Source organism: Carcharhinus amblyrhynchos, chromosome 27 (assembly GCF_965287045.1).
Source record: "Carcharhinus amblyrhynchos chromosome 27, sCarAmb.v2.hapA, whole genome shotgun sequence".
Taxonomy (NCBI): domain Eukaryota; kingdom Metazoa; phylum Chordata; class Chondrichthyes; order Carcharhiniformes; family Carcharhinidae; genus Carcharhinus; species Carcharhinus amblyrhynchos.
In genome coordinates this window covers 7106674-7130841 of record NC_137350.1, presented here as the reverse complement: position 1 = coordinate 7130841, position 24168 = coordinate 7106674, and the positions used below count along the sequence as shown (strand labels likewise).

The 24168-nt window shown below is 43.6% G+C and overlaps 1 protein-coding gene across 1 annotated transcript; it reads left to right on the top strand.

Annotated features, from left to right (window-relative positions):
• Window positions 1-951: 951 nt before the first annotated feature.
• Window positions 952-22947, top strand: LOC145359179 (tRNA N(3)-cytidine methyltransferase METTL2-like). Its single transcript, XM_080213618.1, has 9 exons — window positions 952-1209; window positions 1698-1789; window positions 2814-3250; window positions 5885-5934; window positions 8522-8582; window positions 14161-14300; window positions 18058-18164; window positions 19642-19707; window positions 21389-22947. Exons 1-9 carry the CDS (start codon window positions 1112-1114, stop codon window positions 21538-21540), a joined length of 1203 nt encoding a protein of 400 aa, XP_080069744.1. The 5' UTR covers window positions 952-1111; the 3' UTR covers window positions 21541-22947.
• Window positions 22948-24168: the final 1221 nt, after the last annotated feature.

Here is a 24168-nt window from a genome sequence, read left to right as displayed (position 1 = left end):
ATTGAAGGTAGGGTTGGCCTGTAGTGTGGTGCCCTACCTAGTTGGATAGCCCATTGCCATTCACTGTACAAGCTAGCTTGAGAAGGGGGAACCTGGCACCCGTGAAACTGAATTCTTTGTCAGCAACTGCCCACAGAACACACAGGACAGAATCTGCATTTATATAGCACCCTTCCTTACCTCAGAATGTTCCAAAGCAGTTCACACTCTCAGTGGCTGGAGAGACTGTGTTTGATAACTGACTGTCAAAACACATCATACAGGAGACCATTCGGCCCATCAAGTCTGTACTGACCACTCAGGGCTCTATTTCCGTGACCCCACGCATTTACCCGGCTAATCCCCCTAACACTAGGGTCAATTTAACATGACCAATCCACCTAACCCGCACATCTTTGGACTGTGGGAGGAAACCCACGCAGACACGGGGAGGACGTGCAAACTCCACACAGGCAGTGACCCAAGGCTGGAATTGAACCTGGCGCTACTCACCCGTCTGTTTCAGACACAAGGTAAAAACCCAGGAATTCTGATACAGGGAATGTAGAAACTACATTGACAAGGCTGGCCTTTATCTCCATTCTGAACTTTTTTTTACAGAGAGGCACTAACTTGTTCAGGAAACAATCAGTCCTAAATCTGAGGGTTTGATACTGGGCTGATGGTGGAGGTGAAACACAATTGTCAGCCAGCTGGGGCCCTACTCCAGCTAGTCTCAGCCTCCCGAAACTTACTGCACCGCAGCGGAGATGGGAGGACCTGCAGCTCCTCCAACATCCCGGCATGCGTCACGGCCCCCGCTTTCGGAGGACCTCCAGCTCTTCCACAATCCCGGCATGCGTCACCGCCAACTACGGAGCACCTCCAGCTTTTTATAAAGGCACAAAGTTGTTCACGAGATAATTATTGCTCAATCTGAGGGATTGATACCGAGGTTGGGGTGAGACACAATGGTCAGTCAGCCAGCCGGACCCTATTCCAGCCTGCAGCTTTCTCCGCTGCAGTGGAGCTGGGAAGACCTCCAGCTCCTCCACCGTCCCGGCATGCTTCACCGCCAGGCTCGGAGGACCTCCAGCTCCTACGCCGTCCCGGTGTGCTTCACGGTTCCAACATGGCTGCGCTCGTGGGGACAGACTCCAGTCCGAAGAGACAGCAGTTCGGGAATCGGTACCTGACCGACCCCGGCCGCGTTTTTCAGCATAATGCCTGGTGAGAATAAGCGTGGTCGGCAGGCAGACGCCGGAGAGAGAGAGAATCCCTTTCCGATGCATTCCAGAAGCTCTGTCAATTCCCCCTCCAGCTCTCCAAGGGCTGCAGCTGGACCTCGCGCTGATGCCCACCAGCTTTAATCCTTTCCCCTGACAGCCAACGAATGTTCACCATCTTCCGCTTTTGCAACTTGAACATGCAAAGCTAACCAAAGTTTCATTTTTATGCCATTCGCACATTAGTTTAGCTTATTGGAATGAAGGCTGAATTAACTGTCCGTTAATGATAGCAAGATGATCAAACTTCTGTCAATATGCAACCTGTCCTAACCATGTATTGTTGACTGGAGTCGCATGTAGATCACGTAAGGTGGCAGACTCCTTTCCCTGAAACACATTAGTTGGATTTTTTTTCATAAGTTCAGCTTTAGGCTAACGTTTCCTCCGTTAGATGGGGGTGCTGAGCTTTTATTTTCTCCTCTCACGCAGGGATAACGTGGAGTGGTCTGAAGAGCAGGAGGCTGCAGCCAGAAAAAAAGTTGAAGAGAACTGTGTCCAAGTTGTATCTTCAGAGAAACAAGGTGAGTAAATCAGAGCCACTTTCCTTCCACAAGATAGCAGCTGATCAAGGGAAGATTTGTCATAAAATTTAACTCCTGCGAGAGACATATGTCCCAAGCGTGATTGGTATTTTTAACGTTTGTTTTTTAACCTCTGCATATGTACGTGCTGAGATGTTTATACCAGTTATTGGTATCTCATTCATTATGCCATATTGCTCAAGCACGGTGCAGTACAGTTCTGTACCAAGACATCTGTCTATATCTTTCACTGTGTTTGTCTTTTTCTCTCTTTATTTTTTCCTATTTTATCAGCATCAGTGCTCCTCCAGAGCTTTTGTGTTTTCATCAAAACCACATGAGAAATACCTGGTGCAGACTGTGGAACTGATCATGGCAAAGTGCAAATTGTAACTCGCTACTCAACCTGGTTAAGAAACTAAACCAGTGACTTGATTTCCTGAATGAGATTTATACACCCAACTAACAAGCAGGCAGTTCCTAAAAAACGAGGAAATGAACATAAAGTAGAGTGGACGATTGGATACAATGCCTGTAGGAAATTTTAATTCTCAAGAGTGAAAAAGTTATGCTATTAGGGCGCAGATCCTCGCGTTCCATTCTGGAGAGATACAGAAATCAGCTGTGAGCTTGTAGGTTTCTCACCTCTACCCCAAGACTTCTCTGTGCCTTTCACTCTGTCTGTATTTCTCTCTCTCTCTTTATTCACTTTTCTCTAGTCGGTGTTTTTCCTAAGCTATTGTGGTTTCATCAATACCTACCAGGTTGTTCCCCAATTAATCTCATCCTTCCTTGGACATGAAAGCTGTGGAATTCTCCTCATTTCTTCAAGACATCCATTGTCGGTCTGAACAACTTTATAATTTGATATTGATATGTCTTTCAAGTGTTGTTTAAAAACATAGCACTTGTAATCTCAAGTTGTGTATGTTAGCAGTGTGGTAACGTGTGCTGCTGTGTCACTCTTGACTGTAGTAACTATTATTTTGCTATTCTTCTCAAATTTGTCTTACTTTCCAAACAGTGGAGTATGAGGACAAGGCCAACAGTTACTGGAATGACTTCTACAAAATCCACGAGAATAGATTTTTCAAAGATCGTCACTGGCTTTTCACCGAGTTCCCTGAGCTGGTTCCCAATTGTAAGTCCCAGTTGTTGGACACAGCCAGGGCTGCTCCAGCAGCATCGGACCATAGACATGCTCAACCCCAGGGCTGCCATGACAGGACTGCTGGAAATGGTTCACACCTTCCCCAGATGTGTGATGAAAAGGCAGCTGTTTGTACGCAGGAGCAGAATAATTTGCAAATTGATGTTGACAGTGTGCGGGATGGTCAGGAAACAAACAGACTTGTGGACTTGTCTTCAGAGGGTGTGCCACAGACGCGCACACAGATGAGTGAGACAGAACTGTTGGATACAGATTACTTGGGAGCTTCTGCAACATTCCGTATCCTTGAGGTAATGTGGGATGTTTCACAATGTTTTGTGACACAGAAACAGGCCATTTGCACCAACCGGCTCATGCTGGTATTTATGCTCCACTCAAATCTTTGGGGTTGCAGAGCGGTTAGCGCTGCTGTTTCACAGCTCCAGGAGCTGAGGTTCGATTCCGGCTTGGGTCACTGTGTGGACTTTGCATGTTCTCCCTGTATGGGCTTCCTCCCGGTGCTCTGGTTTCCTCCCATAATTCAAAGATTTGTAGGTTAGGTGCATTGGCCATGCTAGATTGCCCCTTAGTGACTCGGGATGTGTAGGTTAGTGGGTAAATGTGTGGTTATGGGGTTAGGGACTAGGTGGATTTGTTGTCGGTGTAGACTTGATGGGCAAAGTGGCCTCGTCTGCAGTGTCGGGATTCTAAGCCTCCTCCTATCTTTCCTCATCTTAATCTATCGGTGTGACCATCCATTCACCTCTCCCTCTATCAAACACTTGTCAGGCATTCCCTCCCCGTGGTAGCGAGTTCCACATTCTCATTTCTCTTTCCATAAAGATGTTCTTTCCAAATCCCAATTGGTTTTCTTGGTGGTTTTTGTTAAGTATGACAATTTAACTAACCCTAATTATTTAGTGGGTGTCTGTGCAGCAGCATGTAATACTCCATAAACCAGTTAAGAGGGTTGCAGATATTGTTGCGGTCTGGTTTCAAAGACCTAGAGGCTTTGCTTTCTTGAGTTCTTTTGTCTCAGGGAAAGGAGGAGTAGGGAAAACTGTTCTAGCTCATACACATTGTCAGAGCGAGATAAGCTTCCTTTCCTTGCCAAACTCAGGATCAAACTCAGCTTATTGAAAGGACCAAGTTGGATTTTTTTTTTAACTGTCAGTTAGCTGGGATCTAGTGCTAACTTCATTGGTTGGATTTGTTTACTGGCTGGGTACTTCTGTCAAATATATAACTTTTTCTACCAGTTTTTAGGCTGAAGGAAATGAATAAGTTCATTATTTCTTGTGGCTGATGCATCACAGTTAACATGATGGCATGAAAAACTTCCTACAATGTAAATGTGCTGTCAAGGTCCTTTGACCAAGGCAAATGAAATTTTGTCCTTCATTGCTAGAGAGATGGAATTTAAAAACAGCGAGATTATGTTGCAGCTGTATAAGGTGCTGTGTACAGTTTTGGTCTCCTTAGTTGAGAAAGGATATACTGGCACTGGAGGAGATGCAGAGGAGATTCACTCGGTTGATTTCGGAGTTGAATGGGTTGGCTTATGAGAAGAGACTGAGTAGACTGGGGCTATACTCATTGGAATTCAGAAGAATGAGGGGAGATCTTACAGAAACATATAAGGTTATGAAGGGAATAGATAAGATAGAAGCAGGGAAATTGTTTCCACTGGCAGGTGAAACTAGAACTAGAGGGCATGGCCTCAAAATAAGGGGAAGCAGATGTCTGAATTGAGGAGGAACTTCTTCACACAAAGGGTTGTGAATCTGTGAATTCCCTGCCCAGTGAAGCATTTGAGGCTACCTCATTGAATGTTTCTAAGGCAAGGATAGATACGTTTTTAAACTGTAAAGGAATTATGGTGAGTGGGCGGGTAAGTGGAGCTGAGTCCATGAAAAGATCTCATTAAATGGTGGAACAGGCTCAAGGGGCCAGATGGCCTACTGCTGCTCCTAGTTCTTAAAGCACATTCTGTGGTCTCTCAGGACTAAGTATAATCCACAAAATCTTTCCAGAAACTTACTGAATTATATTCTCAGAAATTACATTCTTGGCCATCTTTGGCTTGTATGCCTGTTTTTTTTAAGAACACGTGTCTTACTTAAAAGTTCAGAGCGTAAGTAGTTCAGGCTATGATCTCTTGTCATGAAAGTATCTACTCTATCAAATCCCCTTGGGATCCAATAGGTTTCAGTAAAACCATCTCTGACTCTTCACTCAAAAGGTTGTGAATCTTTGGAATTCCCTGCTATAGAGAGCTGGAGATGTTGAGTCATTGAAGATATTCAAGATGGAGATTGATAGATTTATAAACACTAATGGAATTAAGGGACATGGGGACAATGTGGAAAGGTGAAATCATCCATGAGAATGATGCAGTGGTTAGCACAGCTGCCTCATAGCTCCAGGGGCCTGGGTTCAATTCCTGGCTTGGATCACTGTAAGGAGTTTGCACATTCTCTCTGTGTCTGTGTGAGTTTCCTCTGGACACTCTGCTTTCCTCCCACAGTCCAAAGATGTGCAGGTTAAGTGCATTGGCCATGTTAAATTGCCTCTTAAAGTCCCAGGATGTGTAGGTTAAAGGGATTAGTGGGGTAAATATGTGGGATTGCGGAGTTAGGGTCTGGGTGGGATTGTTGGTGCAGACCCAATGGGCCGAATGGCCTCTTCCTGCAGTGTAGGAATTCTATGATCTTGCTGAATGACAGCAGATTCGGCAACCTGAATGCCTACTCCAGCTTCTATTTCTCTTGCTGCTCTAGGTGCTTTGGGGCATTTTTCTATGTTAAAGGCAATGTGTAAACGCAAAAAGTTGAGATGATTCCTAACATGGTGTTCATTTGGAACTGCCTTAATAAATCCATTGTGCAGCTTCGAGATATTCCCTTCCGTTTCGTGCATCAAACATTTCTTTTTCTCTTCACCAGGTCGGCTGTGGAGTCGGAAATACTGTGTTCCCCATTCTACAGACTAACAAGTAAGGAGAGTTATTCCCTCATCATTCACGTCATTGACTGAGGTGTGCATTAGATTATATCTCTCTGTTGGGCTCATTCATAATGACAAATTCAGTGCCAAATTGATACAATAAAGTTGCCCAAGCCACAGGTTTGATAGTGGCACACTGATAATGTCACTGGACTGTAACCCAGGACACGGGTTCAAATCCCAACAGGTGGCATTTGAATTTAATAAAAACCTGGAATATTAAGCTAGTCTCAGTAATGGTGACCATGAAACTATCATCAATTGTTGTAAAAACCTGACTGGTTCACTGGTGAAGAAATCTGCCGTCCTTACCTGGTCTGGCCTACATGTGGCTCCAGAACCACAGCAATGGAGTTGACTCTCAGCTGCCCTCTAAAGTGGCCCAGCAAGCCACTCAATTCAAGGACAGTTAGGGATGGGCAACAAATGCTGGCCCAGCCAGCGATGCTCATGTCCCATGAAAGAATAAATTGTGGATTCAGGCCTTCTTGTAGACTTGAGCATGTAATCCAAGCTGGCACCTCAGTATAGCACAGGCGAAGTGCTGCACTGCTGGATGAGACATTAAGCAGCAATTCTGCCTACTCGGGTGAGTGGTGCAATTCAAAAGAGTATAGGGTTCCTCTCAGCCTTTACTCAATAACAAATCACCAAAAAAACAATCATAGGTCATTTATGAACTTGCAGTGTGTAGATTGAGTGTTTAAAGGACAGTGATACCACCACTTCAGCAGCAATCCATTGGTTCTAATGTCCTGAATTGGAGATAAGGCAGTACCACATAAAGACCATCGATTCTCCTGGAGTGATGGAGGGTTCTGCCCGAATACTCCCTCCAGTGTTCACCTACCAAATAACAACTGAGAGACATTGGGTGAGAAAGCTGTTTTTTGAAGTATTGGAAACCCTAAAATAAAAAGGAAGAAATATTGGAAACACGTTTGAATATATCTAGGGTTTTCTTTTAATGTTGCATTAAGCCAGCAATCTAACATCACACTTTTCCTTGTGGTGCCATACAAGTCAAAAACTTGCAGCATGCCACTTCATACTTCTCAGTAACTCTCAAATTGAGTGCATCAGAAGTTGTACTTCTGAACGATATCTTTTGTAAATAGTTGGTGCTAATCATGGATGCTGCAACCTGTAGCTTACAGAAAATCCTTACATATGGTATTTTTGTCATGCTGTCTCTGTTGGTGTGTGGTCATTGGCACCAGCTACAGTCTTTGTGTGCCATTGGTCCTCTGTGTTTGCCTGTCAATGGTGGGGAAGGAAAGACATCACGTCTGCTACCCTTCGAGATTGAGGGATATTTACTACTTTAAACACAAAAGGTTCAAAATTTAAAGTCATTAAAAAATTTACCCTTGGGGGAACTGGTTGGCACACTGAACTTGTCCCCTGTGCACCACTCGGTGGTTGTGAGAATTCAAGTGAAATGAGTCTGGGGTAATCATAAACAGGCTGCAAATGGTTACAGACCTCCCCTTTCCTCGTTAATTTAGCACAAATCAGAACTATTCTTGCAGGCTTCCCCCAGCCACAAGTTAGCTGGTGAAGAATGTGAGAATCTCAGACTAGGCTCCTTCTCAGGTGATAGACACGATTTAGGCAATGCTTTAGTGAAAGAAAACAAAACCCCACAGCCAAGCCTGATTCTGTTATCGCTTGACATCAGCAGAGGTGTGTACGCCAACAGGAAGCACTGAAGAACAATCAGGACACTTTCACTTGCCTTCAGTTATCTGCTGAACTCGAGTTAGGACTAACTGCAGATTACTGTTGGTGGCACAGTCGTTAGCGTGGCTGCCTCACATCACCAGGGACCTGAGTTTGATTCCGGGTCACTGTCTGTGAGGAATTTGCACGTTCTCCCGTGTCTGCCTGAGTTTCCTCCGAGTGTTCTGGTTTCCTCCCACAGTCTGAAAGATGTATGGGGCACGCGGTGTCCGCGGGCACTGTCGAGGCTTTCCATGCCCGTTGGGCACCGCAGGGGCTGAGGTGCGTTATAGACCCCGACAATCACATTTTGATTTGACGTGTCTTAAGTTTCCTTTGTACTTCTTGTTTCTGTTCGGGCCGTTCCCCCTCCTTTTGGGGTGCTGCCCCCATTTTCTTTGTCCGAATGTAATTTAAGTTTGTTTGCTTGGTTCGACCGACCCAAAAGAACGAAAGATTATGGGTTAGGTGGATTGGCCATGCCAAATTGTCCCTTAGTTTCTAAATTTGTATAGGTTAGAGGGATTAGCCGTGGCAGGTGCACAGAGTTACGAGGACAGGGCAGAGGGGAGGACCTGGGTGGGATGATTTTTTGGAGAGTTGGTGCACACTTAATAGGCCAAATGGCCGCCTCCTGCACTGTCGAGATTCGATGGAACTGTGCACACAACTGGTTTCTGATGTCAGCTTAATCTGTTAATTAGTGCTCCAGATTCAGTGTTTTCAGTTCTTCTTCTGTAACAGGAACAGACTATAGCTTTTGTCATGTAGGAGTGTTTGTCTCTGAGCAGCTGGAGAAAGCTGCTCCGGTTACTGATGGTGCTGTCAATAACTCTCCTCTTGTACTCTTGCAGTGACCCAGGACTATTTGTTTACTGCTGTGATTTTTCTTCTGCTGCTGTGGAACTCGTCAAGGTGAGAAAAGTTGCAACTGTGCTCTTGCTTTTGCCTGTGAATGTGCCTCTTCCTGTAGCTCAATCAATCTGCTCGTTTGTGTTTTATCAGTAACACTCCTATAGTGTAAATCCCAAGTGTCTACTGCATACTGTTACGAGCCAGGTCGATGCTTCAAGGTGTTCTATGAAGCACGCCTGATCTGTAACGTTTTACACTGAATTTGGCTAGGACGAGCATGAGAGGTTTCACTCCAGGTGCGATTCACTTAACCCACAGGAGCTTATTATCAAAAACAAAGTTTAATTAAGAATATTGCTGACATGTATAGTAAAACAAGAAACACAACCACAAAATAATTCTTAAGGAATATCTCTAATGTGTTCCAATCAAAAGCCAACATCCAGTATGCACAATCCTCCAAATAAACACAATACAGCATAGGTTAATGCCGACCTGGATTGAATGCTGAAAATCCTTTGCGAAGAAACTCAGAAGAGGTTGGTAGTTGAATCTCTTTCCCAAAACATAGCTTCTTTAAGACAGGAAGGTAATAAGCCTCTCCTTTAGCTAACTGATAGTAGTTTCAGAACCAAACAAAAAGAAGACCAGGGAGAGAGAGAGGCTGCTTCTTAGTTGCTGTTAAACTGCTACAAAATGAAACTGAAAGCCCAAAGAAAAGAAAATCTGTATCAAGTGACTGCCACAGCTTAGTTCCACTACCCAATGATATCGCTGAAGCTGTAAACTGCATGGTGCACTCACGTGACAATACAGTATATTGGAATTGACATGTAGTTGAAAATGCAGGAAAATATCATCAGACTGGTCCAGTGAACAGAAAATTTAGTCTGGAGAAGTGAGGTAATGGAGGTCTGGAGATGTGAGGTAATGTACTTGGACAGTGCAAACAAGGCAGTGGCATACACAATAAATGATGCGTTGCTGAGAAGTGTAAAGCAACCTTGGAGTGCATGTTTGCAGATTCTTGAAGATAACAAGGAGATAAGGTGATTAAGAAACCATATAGGATATTTTCCTTTATTAGCCAAAGCATTAGGACAATGAGATTATACTAGGACTGTTTAAAATACTATTCAGGCCACACCTGGAGTATTACACAGCGTCCTGGTCACCACATTACAACATTAAGGTAATTACACTAGAGTGGGTACAGAGGAGATTTACGAAGATGTTGCCAGGAAATGAGAATTTTTAGCCATGGGGAATGACTGGATAGTTTAGCATCGTTTTTTTTTTGGAACAGAGAGGTTTGAGGGGAGAATCAAGCAATGGATATAAAATTGAGAGTGAATAAGTAGGATTTCTTCCCCTTAGCAGGGAATTCAGTAACCAGGGGTGGTGAGTTTCAGATGGTTGACAGAAGGATTTGAGGAGAGTTAAAGATAATCTTTTCAGACCCTAGAAGATGCTGGGGTACCTTGATGATATAAGGGCACAAACCGTAATCTAATTTTTTTTAAACAAAGGATGTGTGTTAGAAGGCTGTAGACCAAGAACTGGAAAATGGGGTTGGGCTGGATAATTCTCTTTAAACCTGCATAGATGCATAGCTTTTGTCTGATCTCCTGTGTGCTAAGTTTTCTCTGTTTTCATGGAAATGCATTTGCTATCTTCTCAGAACAGCAGTGGGGTATAGGAAGTTATCCTGCTTAAACTTTCGTCTCACCCTTGATGCTCTTATGCTGACCTTGTGTTAAGAGTCAGTTCATAAGCACAGGGTTGTGGCCTGACAGAGCAGCTGGAACAGAGCTATCCTGAAGGGATTTGCATTGCAAACAGATTCTGGTGTCAGTAATCCAGGAATCTTTACAACAGAGTGCTGGGTCTGAGGAGCAGGCTAAGCAGTTTATACAATTTTAAAAATTCTTTTCATGGGATGTGGGCATCACTGCCAAGACCAGCATTTGTTTCCCTAATTGCTCTTGTAAGAAGCCTCATAACACCCAGTTAAAGTCCAACAGGTTTATTTGGAATCGCAAGTTTTTAGAGCATTGCTCTTTCATCAGGCAAGCATCACCATTCCAGCGAAACTGGAATCAATGGGTATCAGCAGCAAATTCTCCATTGGAATCATACCTGGCACATAGGAAGATGGTTGTCCTGTGGAGGGTCAGTCATCTCAGCTGTGGAATATCTCTGCAGGAGTCCCTCAGACTAGTGCCCTAGGCCCAACAATCTTCAGCTGTTTCATCAATGACCTCTCTTTCCGTGCGCCCTTCCCCCCCCCGCCCCCCCCATCATAAGGCCAGAAATGGGAATATTCGCTGATGACTACACAATATTCAGCACTATCCACGACTCCTCAGATTCTGAAGCAGTCCATGTTCAAATGCAACAAGATCGGGACAGTATCCAGGCTTGGGCTGACAAGTGGCAAATAACATTTGCGCCCCACACAAATGTCAGGCAATGGCCCTCACCAATGAGGGACACTCTAACTGTCACCCCTTGACATTCAATGGTGTAACCATCACTGAATCCCCCACTGTCAATATCCTTGGGGTTACCATTGACCAGAAACTCAACTGAACTCACCACAGAAACACTGACTACAAAAGCAGGTTAGAAGCTAGGAATACTGCGGCAAGTAACTCACCCCCTGACTCCCCAGAACCTATCCACCATCTACAAGGCACAAATCAGGAGTGTGATGGAATACTCCCCACTTGCATGGATGGGTGCAGCTCCAACAACATTCAAGAAGCTTGACACCATCCACGATAGAGCAGCCTGCTTGGTTGGCACCTTATCTACAAATATTCGGTCCTTCCACCACCGACGCTCAGTAGCAGCAGTGTGTACTATCTACAAAATGCACTGCAGCAATTCACCAAAGGTCCTTAGACAGTGCCTTCCAAACCCACGGCACTTCCATCTTGAAGGACAAGGGCAGCAGATAAATGGGAATACCACCACCAGCAAGCCACTCACCATCCTGACTTGGAAATATATGCCGTTCCTTCGCAATTGCTGGTTCAAAATCCTGGAATTCCCTCCCTAATGACATTGTGGGTCAACCCACAGAACAAGGATTGCAGCGATGCAAGCAAGCAGTTCACCATCACCACCTTACAGGCAACTAGGGATGGGCAATAAATGTTGGTTAACTAATGATGCCCATGTTGCATGAATGAATAAAAAAAATTTCAATCTCTAAAGGACATTAGGGAGCCAGATGGGTTTTTACAGCAATCAATGATACTGTTATGGTCACACCACTTTATGTTGCAGATCTTATTAATTGAATAACAGAAGGTTGAGAAGAGATTCTTCCTTTTTTAGTTTTTGTTGCTCAGATGACAATCTACCAAATGCTTTGATTGAACCTGCCTCCGTCGCATTCTCAGGCAGCGCATTCCAGACCCCAACCACTCCCCATGCTTTTTCTCATATCAATTTTATCTCTTTTGCCAACGACTTTACATCTGTGCCCTCTCATTATTGATCCTTTTACCAATGGGAAAAATTTCACCCCCATCTACTTGGCCCAAAATCCTAAAGATTTTGAACACCTCTATCAATTTTCCTCACAAACTTCTCTTTTCCAAAGAAAACAGTCCCAACTTCTCCAATCTACCTTTCTAAGTTTCTCGTTGCTGGAACAGTCCTCATGAATGTTTCCTGCCCAGTGCCTTCATATCCTTCCTAAAATGCCATGCCCAGAACTTAGTTTGAGGTCGAACTAGCATTTTACATAGGTTCAGCATTACCTGCTTGCTTTTGCATTCGGTGCCCCAGATGGCGAAGCCCAGAACGCTGTATGTTTTATTGGCCACTCTCTCAGCCACCTTCAGTAACTGATGCACATATACACCTATGTCCTTCTGCTCCTTGTACTTTTTATTACTTCTTCAATCCAAAATGAATCATTTTGCGTTTCTCCGTATTGACTTCCATTTGCCACCTGTCTGCCCATTCCAACAACTTGTCTATGTTCTTTTCTGGTTCTGCACCATCTTCCTCACGTAATTCACGTTGCTTTCAAATGTTGTATCACCTGCAAATTTTGCAGAGCGCTGGGACAACTGGCAGTACCTGGAGAGAGAAACAGAGTTAATATTTTGAGTTTAACATGATCTTTGAAACCAGTAAGGTAGCAGATTCAATCCTCAGACTTGGTAACAACAAAGGTATTGTTCAAATAGTAATTCACAGCTGAGTATGAGCAGGCTATTTGGCCACTTAGAACATCATTGCTGACCTTACCTGCAGTTCCTCACAAGCGTCACTGTATCATGAGCAGGATCCCTAACTGATCTAGACTTTTGGAGCTGCAGAGGCCCTGGGTGACATTCCAGAGGACTGCCTGTGCTGACAAAGCCTCTCCTCCAGAAAGGAAGCAACACTTACAGTCCCCACACAAATTAATATTGGCAAGGCTGTTAGCAAGGCATCTTTCTCACATTGGCACAGTTACTGGTCATTCTAGAACCAGGACTGGAGCTCAGCACCAGAGTGTGCCCCCATTCACCTTCCTGGCTCTCTGACTCTCTTGGTCCCTCTGGCTGGGGGTTGGATATTGGTTCTCAATGGATTAGATTTGGGGAACTTTCACAGTGAGCAGAAATCAGACACATACAGGGAACTTTCTGGCTCTACTTTCCAGCATTAACATTTAGTAAGACCACATACAGCCTTATTTTAAGCAATCTGAACAAAACATCAGCTCCAAATCAATAGAGTTGAGGAATCAGAGAGAGGAAGGCACCTATAAGAAGAGGTGAAACTAAAGAATGCATCTGCTGGTGTTTCATGTCCTGCCAAATGAGATGATTTGAAAGCTTGGAACTTGCACAGTTTCAGAAGAGACCATTCAGCAATTGTGTCTGTGCCAGCTCCCTTGCTATTCCTTCAAAGTCAGTGTTCACGGGTTTCCTTTGGGTGCTCCGGTTTCGTGTCTCTGTCCAAAGATGTGCAGACTAGGTGGATTGTCTGTGGTAAATTGCCCCTTAGCGGTCCAAGATGTGTAGTTTATATGAATTAGCCATAATAAATGTGTGAGCTTACAGGGATAGGGCAGCGAGAGGGCCTGGATAAGATAATCTGTCAGAGATTCAGTGCAAACTTGATGGGTTGTTTGACCACTGGAGGGGCTCTGACAAGTCAGGCTCTTTATTACAATACAAGAGCATTTAAAGGGTCCACGCACTACTAAAAAAAGGTGCATTGCTCATAATGTACAAATCTTTAATTTTCAAGTATTCATCCAATTACCTTTTGAAAATGAATTGAACTTTTCATCACATTTTCATCGTAACTTCCATCAAGTAATTTCTCCTCATCTCACTTTAATCTCTTGTCCTCTGCTGGCCAACCTTCCTGTCAGTGAAAACAGAATGCGCAGCTTAACTATTATTGACAGTTTCATATCACTGTCCTCTATTACACTATTATCCTAATCCCCAAGTATTTCATTCTGTGCTGAATTAAATCTTTAGATCTGTTTGACAATATTTCTCTTCTATTCTCCGTGTCTGTTAACAAACCTCAGGTGAGCAGCTGAACCGTTAGTCTGAGTTCTGTTGTCCTGCTGCAGGCTACAACTCATTATCAACCTCTATCCTTCTGTTTGTAGTTAAACCCTGGTTATGACCCTTCTCGCTGCCTTGCTTTTGTCCATGATCTATGTGACACACAAGCCAAATACCCAATGCCAAATGAAAGCTTGGACATCATCATTCTCATATTTGTTCTATCAGCGATACATCCAGATAAGTAAGTACTTTGTTTATGTACAGTACTCGTGCCCTAGATGGTGTCTAGCATACAGTACTAGACCTTGTATATAGTGGCTGTTTGAGTCCGGTAGTGTAGTGGTTATGTTACTGTACTAGTAATCCAGAGATCAGAACAAATTATGCAGACGTTGCTTAAAATTCTTTCACAACAGCTGGTGGAATGACCGGAAATAAACAGTATCAGTGATGAGGACTGTGGAACTACTGGATTGACATTAAAAACCTATTTGGTTCAGAAATATATTTTGGGGAAGAAAATCTGATGTTCTTAGCCAAATGGACGTCCTAGGAGTGGCTGCAAGGATAGTGAATGGTATTGGCTGTATTCGCCTAAAATTCCCTAGATTCTAGACAGGTCCCAGCGGATTGGAAAGCTGCACGTTAACATACTGTTTAAGAAAGAACATACAAACATATAAATTAAGGGCAGGAGTAGGCCTCTCAGCCACCTGCCTAAGCCCAATCCTCTGCCTTATCCCCATTACCCATATTTTGATCATGGCCAATCCACCTAACCTACTCATTTTGGCCATAAGGGGTAATTTAGCATGGCCAATCTACCTAACTTGATGTAACCCCATTTTAATGTCTCAGATTTCATGTGACCTGGTGGAGGAGGGTAAGTTATCTGGGTACGTCCTGCTGGTAAGTGGGGATGGAGATTGGATATAGTTGAGAGATTACCATGACAGAAGTCGTTTAAACTGCAGGCCTTTTTAAAAAAAAAATTGTCTTTGAGGAATGAATTCCAAAGACTGTCAATCCTCAGAGAAAAAAATTATCATCTCTGTCTGAAATGGCTGACCCCTTGTTTCAAAACAGTGAACCCTAGTTCTAGTTTCAAGAGGAAACATCCTTTCTATATCCGTCCTGTCAAGATTCCCCTTAGGATCTGATCTGTTTCAATCAAATCACCCCTTACTCTTCTAAACTCCAGTGATACAGCCCTTCTTCCTAAGACAGCCCTCCCATTCCAGATGTTAGTCTTGTAAATCTTTTCGGAACTGCTTCCAGTGCGTTTACATCCTTGGTTAAATAAGGAGACCAAAACTATACATCGTAATACAGTGTGGTCTTGCCAATACCCTGCATAACTGAAACATAACCTCTCTACTTTTGTACTCAATTCCCCTCACAATAAACAATGACATTCTCTTAGCATTTCTAATTATTTTGCTGTACCTGCATACTAACCTTTTATGATTCATGCACTAAGGCACCCAGATCCCTCTACACCTGAGTGCTGCAATGCTCACCATTCAGATAATTTGCTTTTTTCATTCTTCCTGCCAAAATGGGCAATTTCACATTTTCCCACATTATTCCCCATTTGTCAGATCTTTACCCACTCATTTAATCATATATAGCTTCCTTATGTCCCCTTTTACACCTTGCTTTCCTACCTATCTTTGCGTCATCAGAAAATTTAACAATTATATCTTCATCCAAGTAATTTAGTTGTAAATAGTTGAGGTCACAGCACTGATCCCTGTGGCTTACCATTCATTGCATCTTGACAGATAGAAAATGCTCCATTTATATCTACTCTTTGTTCAGAGGAAGGCAGAGAAAATTTTAGCAGGAAATTATAAGCCAGTTAGCCTAACATCCGTCATTGGGAAAATGTGAGAATCCATTATTAAGGCAGTAGCAGCAGGACATTTACAAAGTCATGATACAATCATGCAGAGTCAGTGTGGGTTTATGAAAGGAAAATCAAGTTTGACAAAATGATTATAATTCTTTGTAAATATAACAAGCAGGGTGAATAAGGGGGAACCAGTAGATGTAGTGTATTTGGATTTCCAAAAGGCATTAATGTTTATTGCAGAAAATAAGAGGTTGTGGCAGTGATGGACTACCTCGGCTAGCGAGAGAGCTGCATGAAAGGCCCTGCTTCATCTCAGTGGGCCACAAGGTTGAAGTAGGGCTTGTTGACTAACCATGACCCTGTGAATAGGATTAAATATATTTAATACATGCTGAATATTCCATAACGAGTTATAGAAAATGCTCAATTATTCATAGAACTATCATCAACTTCAAATGGTTAAAAAAAAATTACACTTTGGATTCAGAGGGAGTGCATGGCTCTCACAATTGTGAGCAATCAGCATGCACCTCATCCCTTGCCCTTGCTTTAAATGTGTACATTTTGCTGCCAGGGGAGGTAGTGGAAGCAGATACAGTAATGACTTTTAAGGGGCATCTGGACAAATACATGAATAGGATGGGACTAGAGGGATTTGGTCCCCGGAAGAGCAGGGGGTTTTATTTCACACAGACAGCATGGTCGGTGTAGGCTTGGAGGGTCAAAAAAAGGGCCTGTTGTTGTGCTGTCATTCTCTTTGTTCTAGTTCAGTCATATTAGGAAGAAAGAAAAACTATGCAGATGAAAGTCAGTGGAACGTAGCAACCCTGCACACGGGCAAAGATCAACAAACTGAATCACGGGCTGCACTCAGCACCCAGATGGATCGTGTGTGGCCCACCCCACCCCACCCTACCCTCCGGGGCTGCAGGCTGCTTATGGTATTTGGGTGATATATTAGCATTGATAGGGAATCAGCTAACTGACAGAAAACAAAGACTCAGGGTCATCTTCAGATTGGCAAACTGTAACTAGTAGAGTACCATAGGAATCAGTGCTAGTACCTCAACTATTTACAGTCTGATTTAATGAAGGGACCTGGTATATTGTATCCAAATTTGCTGATAATACAAAGCTAGGAAAGGGAATTGAGATAAATAGGTCATTTTTGCAGATTGGCAAACTGTAAGCAGTGGAGCGTCGTGGGGAATGATATGGAGGACCTAGTAACCATCTATGTTAATGACTTGGGTGAAGGAATGGAATGTATTGTAGCAAGATTTGCTGATGATACAAAGATAGGTAGGAAAACAAGTTGTGAATAGGATACAAAGAGTACAAAGAAGACATACAAAGTTCACCAGGATGTTGCTGGGATGGAGCATTTAAGCTGTAAGGAGAGACTAAATAGATTTTGATTATTTTCTTTAGAGCAGAGATGTTTCAGGGGAACCATGATTGAGGTGTATAAGGTAGTGAGGGTTATGGACAGGGTAAATAGGGAGCAGCTGTTCCTCTCTCATGAGGGGCTAATCACATGGGGGCATAGTTTTAGTGTTAGGGGCAGGAGTTTCAGAGGGGATTTGAGAACAAACTTTTTCCCTCAGAAGGTTGTAGGAATCTGGAATGCACTGCCTGAAAAGGTAGTGGATGCTGGAAATCTTACCGCCTTTAAAAAATATTTGGACGAGCGGTTGAAATGTCAAAACATTCAAGGATATGGGACAAGTGCAGGAAAACGGGATTAGTGCCAGTGGTAAATATTGGTGGTAGATATTGTCAATGCAGACGACTGGGCTAAAGGGCTTCTTCTGCACTGTGTGACTCTTATGACTAAGTTAAATGACGGGGGCAAAACACAGTTTAAAAATGAGTCTTCCACTTAAAACAGATGAGGAGGAATTTCTTCTCAGAGGGTCGTCAATATTTGGAATTCTCTTCCTTGGAGAACAATGAATGCTAGGTCAAATATTCATTTCAAATCTGATACAATTTCTCCTATTCGCTTTGCCTTTCTCTCGCTCTCATTTGTTTTCCTGTTAGTCTGTCTTTCCCTTCCCCTCTCCCTTTTTTCTCATGTACTCTCTCTGTCCTGTTCCTCTGTCTGCCCTTGTGCCCATTCTGTTTTTACGTCTCTCTGCAGAATGCAGGCTGTTATTAAGAGGTTGAGTCAACTTCTGAAACCAGGAGGGATGATTCTGTTCAGGGACTATGGGCGTTACGACATGGCACAGCTTCGATTTAAGAAAGGTAAGGACTCTGGGCTAATTTCCACCCCAGCCCTTATTAACTGATAGTGGAGCATGATCTGCTAAAACTTCAAGCTTGTATTGAAATCGCAAATTTAATATAATTCTTACACTGTATTTGCCTAAGTGATTACACAAGAGTTTGAAATGAACTGAGTTTGTGATATATTGGAAAATTGTGATGACTGTGACATTTACCACAAATGTATTAAGCCCAGGGACCTGGATTCGCTTCCTGGCTTGGGTCACTGTCTATATGGAGTTTGCACATTCTTCCCATGTCTGTGTGGGTTTCCTCTGGGTGCTCTGGTTTCCTCCCACAGTCCGAAAGACGCGCTAGTTAGGTGCATTGGCCATGCTAAATTCTCCCTCAGTGTACTTGAACAGTTGTCAGGGATTTTCACAGTAACTTCATTGTAGTGTTAGTATAAGCCTACTTGTGACATTAATAAATACAATTTTAAAAAGCCTACTTGTGACATTAATGAATAAACTTAAACTTTTATAATGACCTCTCTTCCTGCACTGTTACCGAGTCTTACCATGCGCCCTCGGCAACATCACCCAAGTTACAGTATTAGTTTTCGCTGCTGCCACCCAGCCTTACCTCACCATCACCTCCCTTGAATACTCCACTGTTGTTAAATGATCAGACCACCTATTCAACTGGATGAGCAGAAATATCCCCTAATTAAATATTGGCAGAGCTGAAGCCATTGCTTTCAGATCCCATTCTTCATTCTGTTCCCTAACCACCGACTTCAGCCTCTCCTCAGGCAGATCAAGTCATCTGAGATTGAACCAGTACATTCATAGGTTTGAGTTCCGTCTGATCCCAAGATGGGCTTCCAACCTCAATTGTGATGTTACTGAGACCGCCCATTTCCACCTCTGTAACATTGTCCATCTCTGCCTCTCTCTCAGCTTATATGCTGCTGGTAACCTCTAGATGTGACCATTCCAACACACCTCTAGCTGCTCTCCAACATTTTACCATCTGTAAACTTGAGGTCATCCAGAACCCTGCTGCCCATGCCTTGACTCGCATCAGGTCCTGCTCCCCTGGCACCCCATTATCTTGCAACTTCACTGGCTCTAAGTCAAACAGTGGTTTGATTTTTAAAAGTCTTGTTTTCAAATCCTTTCATGGTTTTGTCTCTTCCTGTTTCTGTAATCTCCTCCAGCCCCAAAACCCTCCAAGATATCTGCATTCCTGATTCTAATTGCACCACCATTGGTAGCCCTGCCTTGTTGCCCAGCCCCAAGTTCTGAATTATCCTGTCTACACCCCCCTGACTCTCAGCATCTCTTTGCTAAACGATCCTTAAAGCCCCTCTCTTTGAACAATTTTTTTGTCGTTTGACATAATATTTCCTTGTATGGCTCAGTATGGTTTTGTTTTCCAATGCTCCCATGAAGTGGTGTGGGGTGTTTTATGACCTTGAAGGCATTTTTATGAATATAAGTTGTCGTTTTAGGTCGCTGTCTATCTGAAAATTTCTACGTTCGAGGAGATGGGACTAGAGTTTATTTCTTCACACCAGGTAATCACACACTATGCACAGTTTAACTTCCACTTTTGTCAAGGATGTGGGAGTTTGGCGGAATTGCTGCATTAGAATTTGATTCGCAGTTCCTGCTGTGCGTAGTGATCCCCGATTTCAGATTTTATGTGCAAAGATCCTGTTTTATTGGCCTGACCTCTTAATGTGGCCAGTGCTGTCATTTTGGAATGAGTACAGCAAGCGCCTATCCTGTTGGTTTCGCACAGCTATGATACGTGATCCCGATCTCCCAATGGTGAAGAAACTGGGGAGCCAACTTCTGCTGGAACCTAAACTTTGAGTTTGCCTGGAATGGCTGATACCTTTCAGAGCATATGCTTGGGCCATTTGCCCAGGACTGACCCCATCCTTTTTATCATGATTTATTTAGTGCTCCTCTTAACAGATGTAGAGCCTCTTTTGAACACTCCATTAAATCACACTCGCATCAACCTCGATACTGCTAAGAAGACTATTTAAAATGCAATTAGCAGTATAGGTCACTGCTTTGGCAAGATCCCAGCCCTCAGTATACTTCTGCTGTTAAGTCAGAAGGTCATGAGTTCAAGCTCCACTCCAGAGACGTAAGCACATCATTTAGGCTGAGATTTCAGTGCACTCTCGAGAGGGTGCTGCATTGTCAGAGATGCATGCTTTCAAATGAAACATTAAGCTAAGGTTCTAACTGTCCTGATAGGTGGATAATAAAAGGACCCATGGCATTATTTAAAATGCTTCCCTGATGTCCTGGCTATTATTTAGCCCTCAACCAACATCACCAAGCAGATTAATTATTCATTTATCTCTGTGGAATCTTGCTGTGTGTGAATTGGCTGCTGCCATTTCCCTACAGCAATGATTTTAGATCTATCACTTTATGGCTCCCTGGTGTTGGATTAGGGGGGTGCCCCAGATGCGCCAGGGATTCCCCCTAAGATGGTCCAATGTCAGGGATTACCCTGCAATTGTCCAGAAGGGCTAACTGTCTCTGCACAATGGTGCTGGGCTGGAACCAGCCAACAAAACAATTTTAAATCACTAACTTCAGATGGTTTTGCCAATTTTACCATGATGGTTACACTTAAAGAGTTAGAAGGAAAAAGAATCCCTTCTAACTCCAGAGTAACTATCTAAATGCCCAGACCCAACGTCATGTGGGAAACCCCACATGCGCACAACCTGCACCCCACCAAACATATCCCCCACATGACCCCAGTCTGACCCAACCCCTTCTGGCTCAGCCTGACCCCTCTCTCCACACCCCCCTGCCCCCCCCCCCCCACCCCAAAACCTCCCAGCCCAATCTAAATCATGTTAGGGAGTCAGTAACCAGGAGTCATTTAATCTACAGTTATCTTTAAGAGAGCAAGGAAAGAAGTTCAACAAAAGTCTTTTAACAGAGGGAAGCCTTTCCTGAGGGAGTGGTTGAGGGAGAGATCATTTCTTTTAAGGGAAAAATGAGTAAATATTTGGATACAATCGGCAATGAGAGAGCAGGCCACGAATTGGTGTTAGAATATTCTAGCGCAGGCACAATGATCCAGAATAATTTCTGCAATAAATCTCTTGGGTACCATTTATAAAATTACTAAGAACGGGCCAGTGGCTGGTACTTGATGCAAGCATTGCAGGGCTGCAAATGCCAAAACTCACTTCACCTCTTGAAATGTCTTCTCTCCAGGTGAACTAGATGAGCTTTTCACGTCTGCCAGCCTGGAGAAAGTCCAGAACCTCGTGGATCGACGCCTGCAGGTCAATCGTGGGAAGCAGCTGACCATGTATCGGGTCTGGATCCAGTGCAAGTATTGCAAACCTCTCCAGCAAGGAGAATGAAGATTCCCAGCCCCTGATATCAGTCAGCTTTTGAACTGCATTGATGTGACTCTTTGAGACCCTGATGCAGTCTGTCTGCTCTTTGGTTAATTGACTTAAACCCTCTTCCTCCGTAAGCAGAACCATTATAAAGTTCCAGATCACTGCACATTAACTTCTGTCTGTTTATATGCAGCACTGTGTTGGGTTCCAGTCACCATATACTGCTGTTTGCCCTTGGAGGCAAAATCACTGGTCATGAGAGCAGGAAACATTCTTCAACTCCTTGAGTCTGATCCCCAATTCAGCCACATCATGGACTGAACTCCCATATTCCTCGATACCCTTGCCTAACAAAAGTTAATCAGTCTAGGTCTTGAACGCTCCAGTTATCCCAGCATTTTGGTTCATGAGGCGTTTTCCAGATTTGTGCTTGCCCCCAAATAGTTTAGCTCTAATTTTAACATTTTTACTTTTATTTTTATTAGTGTCACAAGTCGGCTTACATTAACACTGCAATGAAGTGACTGTGAAAATCCCCTAGTCACCACACTCCAGCGCCTGTTGGGGTACACTGAGGAAGAATTTAGCATGGCCAGTGCACCTAACCAGTATGTCTTTCGTCCAGTTGTTCTTGATTTTGTCCACCAGGAAAAGAACAGCTTCTCCACATTCAAGCCATCAAATCCTTTGAACCTGTTAGATATCTTGTTCAGATTATTTTGCAGCCACCTTTACTGTAGACTAGGGCTTACAAGCCAATTACTTATTCTATGAACCATTCTCTGTTTAAGTGGTATGGTCTCCTTCCTGGACCTGTGTGTCTAAGTAAGATGTAAGTAAGAATTTCGAGGAAAATATTCACCATTTGATTTTTCTGGTACCAAGAAAAGGATGTGAGCTGACTGCTCCTCAGAGATCCTCATCTGAGCAGCAAGGCTTACAGGGTATGTCAAGTGCACCTCCTACATTGGGGATCCATTAGAGAGAGAGGGCAGCCCTCTCACATTCTTCCTGCACATCAGTTCAGGGAAGGTCCATCCTTTCTCAGGCACAGCACAAAGCATCTTCAACAAAGGAATCTCACTCTGCAAAGAATGCCTCAAATTACTAGGGTGATGGAGGCAGGGTTAAGTCTTATTGGAAAAGGATGATTCACATTGCAGCAAATTTATACTCTGAAATCTGCATACACCACACCATGGTTGAGTGCATCCCAAGAGAGTCCCATTCGATGGTGCTGTTTTTTTCAATTAACCGTGTCTGTATCTCTACATAGTATTGTAGTCTAAAAAAGCACATCAAGCTATTTGTACTGTTCCTAAATATAGGAACAAAAATATAGGTTTTAACTGTGTTGCCATTGTTTTTATAGGATGATGTTATGGCAAGAATAGTAAATTAAATTGTACTTCTTTTCTTTGTCAATATCCAGCGATGTGAGTGGACTTTCCTGTTATCTTAAACCATTTGTGTGTTTTATGACTGTTGCTATGTATATGTTCTACATTAATGGTATTACCATTGTCAAATTTCCCCCGTTAACACTGCGGATCTGTATTGACTCGGGCGTCAAAGTGGCATTGCTGTTCACAGCACCAGGGACACTGGTTCAATTCACAACTTGGGTAACTCTCTGTGTGGAGGTTGCATGTTTACCCTGTATCTGCGTGAGTTTCCTTCAGGTGCCCCAGTTTCTCCCACTGTCCAAAGATGTGCGGGTTAGGTGGGTTGGCCAGACTAAATTGCTCCATAGTGTCAGTGAAACTAGCCAAGGCAAATGCATACGATTGTGGCGTTATGGCCTGGGTGGGAGTGTGATTGCTGAAGACTCGATGGGCCGATTGGCCTCCTTCTGCACTGTAGGATTCTAGGTTTTTCGGTGTTTGTTCTACTATGTTCCTATGTGGTTTTCTATGTTTCTATAGCCTAGTAATCTCTAAGGTTGGGACGTGTTCGACACAACTTTGTGGGCCAAAGGGCCTGTATTGTGCTGTAGTTTTTCTATGTTTCTAAACAGATTTTGCTGAAAATCAGCGTGGCAGCAATTTTCCAATCCAGACATTGTCTGTCCATCCATCCATTCATCAATCCTTCCATCCATCCATCTCTCTCTCTCTCTCTCTCTCTCTGTAACCCCCCACCATGTAGATGGACTTCACACTGATAGATATTAAACTGGCCATCATAGTGCCAACTGCTGAGCAGGTGGAGGAAGTCTTATGGCCACTCCAAGGCTAGGCAATGCCAGAACTCAGAGGAGAGGGCAATGGGCTGCCAGCGATGCCCAGGAACTGCCAGCGCAGTCTTCCATGGAGATGGGAGGGGAGACAGGGGACCGATGATGCAGAAAGGGAGGGTGTACAGGACGTGATGGGTTGGCATCCCCCGTGGCAACAGCATTGCTGCAATAGCCTCAGTACTCAACACCGACAACTGCCAAACTCCAGACATGCTCATCCACTTTAGCCTGGACCACAACGTCTTCACCTTTGACAACCAATTCTTCATCTAGACACGGAGAACTGTCATGGGGATCAAAGTTGCATCTCAGTAGGCCAACATCTTCATGCACAAGTTCGAGCAGGACCTTAACTGGCGTTATACACCAGATACATTGATGACATTTTCTTCATTTGGACTCACAGC